At 36.3% G+C, this 12,153-nt stretch overlaps 1 protein-coding gene across 2 annotated transcripts in view; it reads left to right on the forward strand.

The window, feature by feature from the left end:
- Positions 1-12,153, forward strand: part of NALCN (sodium leak channel, non-selective) — a 320,738-nt gene that overhangs the window by 192,878 nt on the left and 115,707 nt on the right. For both annotated transcript variants that reach the window (XM_045567531.1, XM_045567532.1), the window contains one exon: positions 8,184-8,321. In XM_045567531.1, the coding sequence (XP_045423487.1) occupies positions 8,184-8,321 (138 nt within the window). The remainder of the gene's footprint in view (positions 1-8,183; positions 8,322-12,153) is intronic.

The raw sequence follows: 12,153 nt of genomic DNA on the forward strand, positions 1-12,153 counted from the left end.
GGCAGGAATGAGGAGTGACAGCTAATGGGTAGTAGCTTCTTTTCATGTTCTTTAGATAGTGCTAACAGTTGCAAAACTCGTGAATAAACTAAAATCCACTTGTACACTTTTAAAGATGAATTTTGTGATATGTCAATTATCTCAATAAAGAAGTTAAGTTTAAAAGTCAAAATAAAAAGAGTATAACCCCCCTCCTTAGTCCTTTCCATCCCAGTCCTGAGACTTGCGGGTTTATTGTACATGCTTTCAAGCATTTTTACACACAAAAAAACATATCTACATATGTATATTACAAATAGAATTATACTATGTATTCTACTTGCTCTATTTTGACCCACACCTAAGATGTTCACCCATTCTGCTTTTTCTTGATATTTGACCATGTTTTAACCTAAGTTGACATCCACACATACTAAAATCCCAAAATATGCATTGTGTCATCAAATGACAAATGTCATCCATGATTTTTTTTTTTAAATGTTAAGAACTACTTTGCAAGCAAGGTCTGGATAAACATTTTCATCCTGTTTATTTCAACATAGGAGAATCACCTTTCTTTGCCTTTGCCTAACTCTGAGAAAGTGTATCAGTGATATCTGGAGTCAGAAATGGATCCTTTGGCCTTGAGAAAGAAAAGGATTTTCTGCCATTGAAGATCTGGTCTGGGTCCTCAGTGGCCCGGATGGAATCCTGGCATAGGGGACATTGCCCAGGCCACCTAAGTTTGATGTTCAAGGGATGTTAGGAAGAAAAGCGAAGCCATGGAAACACTTGCTTATTCCCCTTTTTTCCTTCTTTGGGTGGTCTTATTTTTATCCAAGTCTCCCAATCTCAGTTTATGACCAGAAAATACAGCCCCAAAAATGTGAGGCAATTCAGGGGAAAACTACTACCTGCTCTACTGGTAATACCAAGGGGATATTGAGGACAAGTGCAGAGCTGAGAGCAAGAACTAAGGTTGGACTTAGCAGGATTTCCTGACAGCTTGAACGTAGGATGTGAGGATACGAGAAGGACCAAAGATGTCTTCAGGGTACTTGGCGTGAATAACTCAAAGAATAGTTTTGTCATTTCTGAGATGGGAAGAAGTGCAGGAAGGACAGGTTTGGGAGCAGTGTGTGAATAGTGTAATTTGAGACATCAAATGTTTGGGACTCCTGTTAGGCGTCCAAGTGGAAATGAGGATTTGGTTCTGGAGCTAGAGCTGGGCGTACAGATGTGGGAGTCGTTGGCACATAGGTGGTATTAAAGGCATTAGAATGGAAGAGATCAACTAGTTAGGTTGAGTGTTGAGATATAATAAAAAGATCTGAGCTCCAGCCCTGGGGCTCTGCAATATTTAATATCAGGAAATTGAGGAGAAACCAGCCAAGGAGCCTGAGAGGGGCTGGCATTGATTTTGTGGCCCTACGCTACAGTGCTCTGGCCTTGTTGGTTGGTGACTCAGAGACCTTTGTTCTCTGCTTTTAGACATGTTTGCGCCTGTACCATCTGTGTGACTCTCACTTCCTCACCTTCTCCTCTTGTGGTTTTCACCCGCCACTCTCTGGGTCTCACCCTTTGTTTTGCTCCTTATATCTGAGTAACATGATACACTCTAATTAGAAATAGGAACTCACTAAGCTAATGATTTTCAAAATCTTTCTTCTCCATTAGGTGGAAATCATCTCGGTCTCTTTATTCAATGCATTTTCTTTTCTTACTTAACGTCTGCTCATTCAGAGATTTTGCTTCTTTGGAACATCAGTGTGCTTGGAACTCTGACTTTGCAATTTTCCTCCGTTGTCCCTACTCAGCTGTAGGCCAATCTCCATTCATTTGTTCATTTCCAGGTTCTATGGCAACAAGGTGATTTTTCTTTGTAGTTTTCAACTGAAATTCATTATAGATGGTTTTGGGCTGATTCAGTTTTCCTAATGAAGTAGAGTTGCTTGTTCCAGTTCCCCTCGTCTACAAACTGGACCATTCTCAGGTTAGCTGCCCACACCTGGTTCAGTCAGCAGCAGGTGGGCACCTGCAGTACTAACAGTGATTGACCTGTATAGTGATGTGTAATATGTGATCATGTCACTAGCAACAAACAAAATAGCACTTGTAAACAAAGTTGTTTATCCCTATTTACATGTGTAGGTTTGGACTTGAGAGGTAAAATAGCAAAATAGAGTGAAATCACAGACTCCCCTGCCCCTAAAACCTAAGAAAATAAATAAAACAACCCAGAAAAATATTACACCAGCCTAACCACACAATGGAAGTGTTGCAATTTCATGCCGTTTTCTTTGAATAGCAGCTAGGAGGAAAGAGAAGAAGAGGAAGAAGAAGGAGGAGGAGTTGGGGGAGAGAGAGAGAATATGAGAGGCAATGAGAACACTCTAAGCTCATCTCTTAAGCCTGTCTCCTAGAAAAAGAAGTTGAGAAGAAATAAAGTTGAAAAAGCAAATCCTAAAACACATACTCCTATCCCTCGATCTGAGAAGGTGCTGGCCGAGGGGGTATGCAGAGCCCCACAAAATGATGTGAACTTCTCACTCGCAGAAGTCACTTGCTCCAGAGGCAAGGCAAACTGCTAGATTGCATCATTTTTGTTTTTCCCAGCTTGGATGAAGGCTTTAGAGTGAAGGCAAAATATCCTACTTTCTGAAAATAAATTATCTCCCACTATAAACAAAAAGGTAGCATAATGAAAGTATGAAGAGAAGAAACTAGAATCCTCAAGGGGACAGGAGGCTCAGGATGAGGCGGGATGAAGAGAGCCCCAGGAGTTGTCCTACACCCCTTATGGAGGACCCAAACCAACAGGATCACATTGCCTTTGCCCTCACCTGGGTCAGTGAGGTCAGAATGATAGCTGGAGAGAGGGCAGTAAATTTGGGGAAGGAAACACTTCATAAGACTGATTAGGTCTGGCTTCAGTAAAGATTTCCTGAATCTACCTGAATTGGGGAAACACCTGAGGCTGGATATTTCAAGCATAAGTGCCCACAGCCTCTCCTCACACTTCTCTCTCTCTCTGCAAACCCCTCAGCTCAGACTGAGACAGCAAAACACAGAGGAGAAAATCCAGCCAACAAATTGAAAAAGGACTCTAATGACTGGGGATAAGATTCTGGAATAATTCTCTGACACTGTATTGGGGAGAATAAAAGATCTAGATAAGAAAGTTCAAATAGAAATTATGGCAACTGTGAAGCAGTTCTAGAAAGAATTTAGTCCAAATTAAAACAGGTAGTGAGAGGACTCCAAGGAAAATATCTATGAGAGTAAGAATCAAATGGTTCCTAATAGTTAAGAATGGGATATATTTCAGACAATAGGTAAACTATATGAGAATCTGGAGGCTATTTGAAGTTAAAGGAAGAAAGAATATATTTCTTTCCCCAATGGAACATGTGAAAAACAATCAGAAAATCTCAGCAAAATCAAAGCAAAACCAAAAATTGTATTAAAAAGTGATATTCAAATAATGTGAATGAAATTAGGCCAGATTCTGAGTGCTTAGTGGAAAGTAAAAAAGGGACTTCGTGTAACCTTGAACACAGCTTTTAGTACCATGTGTGTCATAATATCAGAGCCTCAGAGGAAGAAGTATAATCTTACAATGACCTGGCCAGTGAACAATGTTTTCATAGCAAATATATTGACTACCAATCTATTGATTACCAACTTGCTGAGAAGCATGGAAGGCCTAATTATGATAGAAAAACAAAGTGTAAATATTGCCAAAGTTGAGGATGGAAATGTACACATGACAAAAGATGGAAAATGAAAGGAGGGAGAAGAGGTAACCGGATGGGTGGCTGTGCTGACACCTTCATCTTACACCAGGAGGGGTCAAGCTTCTGATTTGATAGGACAAGAAATAGAGATTTCCGTGAAAAATTTGGGAGTGGTTAAAAGAAATGAGGAGTGAGGTTGTGCCTGAACAAAATCTTCAAATGTCATAGCAGAAATCTATGTCTAAAGTGGATAAATCAAGAAATACTGAATAGGAATAGGGGTGGCACCACCATAAGTTGAAACAAAAATGGTTAAAGATGGCGGCCTCTGGTGGACTGAGATAGGCATAAAACTGCTGCTCTCATTAAGTTTCTTCACTACCCAATGTTGTAATTGCATGGCATCACCTTGATTAAAATTTTGAAAAATAATATTAAGAATAAGCTTAGCAAGAAATGAACAGAAACTATATAAGAAAAAATCTTTGTTGCAAATCACAAATAAAGACTTAATATATGGAAATATATTCCTTTCTCCTAGATTGGAAATAATTTGAGAACAATATCAATTTTTCTTAATCTAATATAATCCCAATGAATATAATAAGATTTTGAGAGGAAGTAGCATATAAAAATATATAAGAAAATTCTGAAAACAAATCGTTATGAGTAGAGGCTAGTAACTCTACCTGTTATTAAAATGTACAATTACAAGGCAAATTGGAGCTGAAATATATTGATGGAAAAGAACAGAAACTTTAGAAATAAAACCATAAGCATGTGAATATTTGATATATGATAAAAGGGATATTTCAAATTAGTGAAGAAAAGATATTCATTCAACTAAATTGTGTTGAATCAACTGATTACCTATTGAAAAAAATGAGGATTAATTCCTATCTCATTATTTATACCAAAATAAATTCTAAATTTAAACTGATTTAAACAGCTAATTTCAGGTTCGACATGTTTAAAACAACAAAATAAGGATAGTGTGAAACTACCACATAAAACCATGGGTAAATTTATATCTAATCTTGCAGTGGGGGAAGTCTTTTTAAGCAAAATAAACACACTTTAAATAAAAGGAACGGCAGATTAGACCACACAGAAATTTAAAATCTATCTTTGCAATGATAAATGTGTAGGGAAAAATACATTAGACATCTATGACAGATAAAAGATGGATTTTCTTACCTTAATAAAAGCAGGTGGAATTTAGGAATAACATTAATTGGGTGTCGGGCAGATGTGGCGGGGAGGGGATGGTTGTATACGTACATAATGAGTGCGATGCGCACCATCTAGGAAATGGACATGCTTGAAGCTCTGATTTGGGGGAGGAGCGGGGGCAAGGGCAATATACGTAACCTAAACTTTTGTACCTCCATAATATGCTGAAATAAAAAAAAAATACAGGAAAAACAGAAAAACAAAAAAAAATAAGAGCAGGTGGAAACCAATAAGGAGAAAAAAAAGTCAACAGGATAGGAAAATGGATGACATAAAAATAGGGTAGTTCAGAGAAAAGAAAACTTTCTCTAGGCCCTTGTTCATTGCTGCCTTCTCCACCATTGAAACTCCTCATCTTCATTACAAAGGTTCATTGTCATCATTTTCTCAGAACTGTTCTTGACTCACCCAAGAGGAATAAATTGGTTCTTCTGTGTTTCTCCTTGGTGTAGTTTTACCATATTTTTCTTAGACACCATATTTTTAATTCTTCCTTTTCTTAGAGTTAGTTGTGTTCATTTTCTTCTTCCCCTCTTGATTATAAATTTCTTAAGAGAAGAAATGATATTTTACTCATCTCAGTCTCCAGCACTCCACATCTTTAGTAGCCACTACTAAATCCTTGTTGGAATAAATAAGGAACGCAGGCCCTCTGGACCATGTAAGTCAGTACATTAATTCACAATCTCGGCTGGTCCGAAGGTAGTGAGTTATTTCACTTGATTGTTCACAGTCAGTTACAGATTGAACGCCTTGTTCTACTACTTTCCCCCCTCCTCACTACTGCGCTTGACTAGTCTTAAAAAAAAAAAAATTAAAAAAAAAAAAAGAAAAAAATTCACAATCTCAAACTGTCATTGGAATTTAAATTTCTGGGTAAAATCTCAACAAAATTGATGAGGCACCTTTAACAGGACACAAGTTAATTTTCAGCACGTAATAGACGTATTTAATGTCAGGGCCTTGCATCAGTCTATTCATGTAAGCAACCAAAAACATACAAATTCCATTGTAGCAGGAAGCTTTGCTCTCAAATATAATTCACAGCATCTCACAATATGAATTTCCAGGTGGTTTGAGCTGTGTGGAAATGAGATTGTTTTGTCTTCTGAGACTCTGAAAAAGTAGAAGATAACCCCAGTGCTGTTGCCCGCATTGCTTATCTCACAACCACAGATTACAATCCCACAGCTCCACTTTCCTGAGCATTTACTGAACGCATAATAGCTGAGTATTCCTCAAAGATAATGCAGAAGATGAAAACAAATCAAGTTGGTTTCTGCCCAAGACAGCAGAAAGGTACACCTGAATTTTTTGGTCTCTAGATATCAAAACTGAATCTGTTGGGCTTAATCACAAGCTTTTGTGTTACATGTGGGAAAAGAGAAGCAGAGGCAGTCAAAGTCCTTTTGTGCTGGCAGGCACTAAGACTCTTCACCTATCGCTGTTGAATCTTTAGGACGTACACATGCTTTCACACTGGTGATGTCTTTGTTGAAGAAAATGCAGCAATCTGATGTTTTTATGTGAATCATCTTTGGAACTTGTATTCCTCACCTTTGGATGTAAATTAAAAAATTATTCAACATAAAAAAATACAGTGAAAAAATAATTGCTCTCAGTGATAAATTCTGGCCTACTTACGAGGTTAAATGATGCTTTGAAAAAGCCTCAAAAGGATTTTTAGGAGATAAAGCTAATATTTGCAGAGTGTAGCCTTCTCTTAGGTACCTTGATAAGGAGAATATTATATTGACCTTGATGATGCTGGGGTCAAGCATCAATAACAACATACTTCATACTTTCATGAGCAAAACATTCTGTAAGATAATGAAATTATATAAAAGTTAACTCAAGGAAAAGATTAGTGCTACACACATGGACAAAGGGTAAGTGGAGTTCAAGATTCATTTAACAATTAATTGCTTCTTTATCTAAATAGGTCCACTGTGTTTTAGGCATTTAACATCATACTTCTGTAAAAATTAGTTATCCCAACCAAAGGAAATTACTCTAAAAGAGATGACTGTGTGTCTAGGTCTGGGTGGATATAAGACTTCACTGAATGCAGGATGCAATACTTGGAAAAGTACTTACTTTGGAGTCATATACCTGGGTGCTACTTCTGTTAGTGTCACAGATTAATAGAATGACTTTGGACTAATCACTTATCATCTTTGAGCTTCATTTTCCTTATCTTCAGAAAGAAAGAATCAGATTAGATTATCTTTCAGGTCCCTTTTGACTCTGAGATCCTATCAGTGTAACAAGGCTTTTATCTTGGGCTCAGTCCATCATTGTATTATCCTGGACTTTATTTCTTAAAATCCCAATACCTGAGAATTCAATTTATGTCTTCATTGTACTGAAGCCTATAAAGATGTTTTTAAAGAGTCACTAGACTCTAATTGTCAGCTTTTTCCAGACATTATCATAGAGTCTCATGAAGAAGTATTTATTGACCACTGATATGTATAGGATACACGAGTCAGAGATTGCATATATTCTCATATATTTAATTAGAAAAACATGTAAGAATGGAGCTAGCCAAAGATCTTGGCAGAAAGAGTATGAGACTTTTAACTTGGCTGGCTTTTGTTGGAATGCTCTATTTTTTTTGGTCTTGGCTTCTTCCATGGTCTTGACTCTGTGCCTTGAAAATTTTTTAAAAATCATGAAAAATGTGTTTGTCTTCAAGTTGCTCAGCATGGCAATATCATTTAGAAATATTTCTTTTTCAGAAAGTCACATATTTTTCAAATAATAGCTGAAATAATTGTATAGATGTTTACTAGAAAAATAAAATTAAGGTTATTATTCTCTGATATGCATTAGACAATCAAATGTAATTCACTATAAAAATAAGTTTCTCTTAGCAGGAGAAAAAAAATTGTTGGAAATGTTAAATAGCTTGCTGAAAGGGAAAAAAGAAGACAAATAAGCAAAGATCTTGAATTTTTTTCTGCTTTGTTCAACAGTATTTACCACCAACAAGCCTAATTTTAATTCAGGGTAATTATTTTAGTTTTCCACTCTGAATAGGTAGATACCACCTATTTAAGATCTTTGCACTCAGCTTTTTCCCCATCTGTTGAATCAAGACTGTTCTTCCCCTGAGCAATCAGATAAAAATCAGTAATATTGAGATCAAAGTCCCCAAACACCAAATACTAATTTTAAACTGCATGCAGGCCTGAAGCTGGTGTTTAATTGCTCCATTCTTTTCCTCTGTAGGCATTTATGTCCATGTTCCAGATCCTAACCCAGGAAGGATGGGTAGACGTAATGGACCAAACTCTAAATGCTGTGGGACATATGTGGGCACCTGTGGTTGCCATCTATTTCATTCTCTATCATCTCTTTGCCACTCTGGTGAGTTTAGCATTTCTTTTCAATTATGTCTTGGAATTCATAATGAGATGAGCCTTCACAGATATTCAGCCTATTGTCATATTCAAAATGACAGCCAGAAGACAAGTGTAGGGTAGTGCAGTTGGATGGGATCCCTTCCATTCTAAATTTCTGCAAATCAACAAACTCCGTGATTTATTAAGCTAGAAGTTGTCTCCATCAGGTACAAGTGTTTGAGAGAGAGAAAACAAGGCAACACAAAATGAAAATCTCACATTCACATACTGATTTAACTATCCCTAAGCAATCACACCTAAATGATCTAAGGATCAAACCAGAACTATGTTATTATTTTTTTATCATGTAGAGACACCCTCTTCAATTTCACCACATCCTCTTCACAGCTGTAATTAAACTGACGACAGAAGCTGCAGACCTCAGGGTGCAGTCAGTTAATTAGAAATCAACACAGTGTTTTTGTGCTACATGCAACTGGAAAAAAAAAATATGGGAGAAAAATAAAACACATAGCTGCAAATATAAAAGCACAAGAAAACTGAATACTAAAGTCCAGGTAAAATTGACTTTTGTCACACAAGCAGATTTTTCTCTTCAATGTATTTCTGTTAAAAACAAAGAAAAAAGTTTGCAAAATGCAGCCTAAGTTGCTAAACAACATACTATGGTATGTAATTCACAGGTCTTTCTAATTCCAAAGGCACATCCCCATATAATGAATGTGTTCATATTTAAGAAGCAAATCTAAGCTGTAATATTATGTTAAAAGTTTCAAGTTAAGATCTCAAATGTTACCATTTATCAGGAACACATGAATAAAAACAACTGTTACTATTTATTATCTGGCAAAATGTTTCACAATATTATTCATATTCTTTGGAGCACACAAGTTAGGTAATGTTCCCAATTAACAGATGATGAAACTGAGGCTCAGAAGAGTTTAATAGTTTCCCCAATGTCACACAGAGTGTAAATGTTAGGGCCACAGTGTTCCCAGTTCTGTCTGGTCTGGCTTTGGCCTGTAGTCTTGCTACTGGCTGCTTCCCTAGATAATGAAGTTTAAAGTTGCTACAGAAAGTGCCTCCATCAAGTCCAGCCTCTTCCAAAGAGTAACTAAAACAAAGCAAATTACGTGTGCTCTCTAAGGTCACTTCCAATTCTAAATATCTGTGCATTAAATATATTCTTGAGAAACTAGATGTGTTAATTTAGCAGTTGTGCTCGCTATAGACAAAAGATTTCAAAACTGAGACATGTCCATCAAAAAGTTTATGAGAATACATTGTTATGAGGTGTACAGTCATGGGTTCGAACAGTAGAACCACATAGAAATAGTTTTGGCATTTTTTTACGTGGAGTTGACTTTTAAAATATTCACAAAAGGAATGAACATTGGGCAGTAGGAATGGAGGCCTGGCTTTCAGAGCTGAATCTGGTGTGCTGGTGTTTGCACAACACTTAGCCCTGGGGTCTTTACATCCTTCCTTCCAAGACTTTTAAGTCTGTGTCATTCATTCGTCCATTCATTCATCCATCCATCCATCATTCATTCATTCATTCATGAATTCAACTAATGTTTGTTAAGCACCCACTTTGTGTTTGTCACTGTAAAACTATGGAATAACATGGAGACTATTGATTGTAGGTTAAATGCAGGATAGATTTGACTGAAATCATCGATATAGGGAAATATAAATCTCATTGTTTTTATAGCAAATTGTTTTCCTAATAAAACGATATAATTGTTTGCTGTTCTCAGTGCAGATTTTTTACACTCAGAAATAGGTTTGATTCTTAAATCAGAGGCACAAAGTATGAAAGCTGGAAGAAAAAACTATCTAGCCTAGTAAATTACTTAGTAATGCAATATGTTTCCAAGTGAGATTCTGCTGGGTCACTAATACCATGAAACAAAATGTTAAAACTGGTACATAGCCTTCTTGGGCAGTCTAAATCTTCTTTATGGGCTACAAATCTGGCATTGATTATAGAACACTTAAGCATATCCAAGGTCTCTTGGGGTTTATCTGAGGCATTAGGAATCCATAGAGCACAACTTGAAAACCCATCTCTAATTCCACTCCTTTGGTCTACTGATTTAAGTATCTGCCCCAAATACCTATTATAACTTATTTTCATTGTGATTTTCAAAAAATAGTTCTAAGTTAAAACTAAAAATTGAAATCACTTGTTCTTTTATTCACAATTTGTTTTTAATCTTTAAAGCAATTGAGAATTAAAAAGTGTACATATCAATGAGAACAGTTTGGTAAATGTGGTATAGTACCAGAGTGTGGGATTGGAGTCCTAAAATCTAGATTCAGATTCTAGTTCTGCTGGTCACTAGATATGTGACTTTTCTTCCAAAGTTATTTCCATTACTAACTTCGTTGATCTCTATGTTGTGTTATACATGAAAGTGAGGATTATAATGTATAACACACCTAGTTTCCAAGGTTCTCATTTATATGTGAGTTAACTTTGTATTTTTGAGGATGTTTTAGCCGTGGTATAAGAGGATGATGTAGCTATTACCAAAAATGACTTCCTGTAAGTTCAAATAAGATGATATGTGCGTTTAAAGCTATATTTTAATAAATGTTAAAATTGTGTTAGGTTAGTTCATATGTTTTTAATTTCTGTAAGTAAAGTATTGTTGATCAGTTTAAAGTAGCATGTATGTCACTTCCTGGACCAATCTCCCCTCTCCCTTCTTTCCTCCCTTCCCTCACGCAGTGACTATGATAAGTCATCTTCCAGTTTTTAAATCATATTTCACTAAATTTAACATACTGTCACTTAAAAGAAGACTCATTTTGCATAATACTAAGGAAAAAACAATTGAACTATTCACATATATGATGAGGTGCACCCTTATTGCAGAGTTTTTAAAATGTGAAAGTAAATGTGCATCTTAAAATCAATGAAATGCAGAGGTTTCCCCCACATATATGCATCCATTAAAAATATATAGGCTATCATCTAAATACATTTTATACCATAAATGTTAAAGATTAATATTAAGGTTTTTATTAGTTTTGGAGGCTCTGCTCTAGTGAACTGGTGGCCATCCTTGGGGGAGATGTCTCTTTACACACTTCTCTCCCTGTAATGTCCGGACTCCGTGCAGAGGACAAGTTATATACGGTCATGTGTGTCCATCCCCCCTTACCAATCACTGGTAGCAGCAATTTTCAGAACAAATGCTATCAAACTCTACATATATTTTGTAGTTCAGTTTTTCACCAGATATTGTTTTTGAGATCTTTTTATCATAATACACATGAAACTAATTTGGTCATGATTATAGAGTCATATACTAGTCCACAAATTGAATATGCCATATTTGTTTATCCGTTTCCATCCTGATGGATATTTAGGCCGTTTTCCAAGGTTTTACTTTTATAATGCTGAAATACATTTATAAATTGTGTCCACTAGTGTGAGGGTTTCTCTGGAATATATGCCAGGAAGTAAAATGCCTAGGTCTTGGACACTGCCCATTATAATGGCTCTATACAAGGGGCAAGCCCAGACACCAAATCCAGTCTACCACCTAAACTTATACCGCCTATGAGCTAAAAGTGGTTTATATGTTTTTAAATGGTTATGTAAGTAAGTAGCCACATAATAGCCTAGATGTTGCCCTGTGGGCCTGGAAGTCTAAAATATTTACTGTCTGGACCTTTAAGAAAAAAAATGCAGACTCCTGCTCTATAGGCAAACTAATTTACCTTCCCAAGTGTAGTGGCTGAGAACTCCTGTGTTCTTACATTCTCACTTATCTTGATGTTGTTTGCCCTTTAAGATTTTGATAATGTGAGTGAACAGTGGC

The sequence above is a fragment of the Lemur catta genome, chromosome 13, assembly GCF_020740605.2.
Source record: "Lemur catta isolate mLemCat1 chromosome 13, mLemCat1.pri, whole genome shotgun sequence".
Lineage (NCBI taxonomy): Eukaryota > Metazoa > Chordata > Mammalia > Primates > Lemuridae > Lemur > Lemur catta.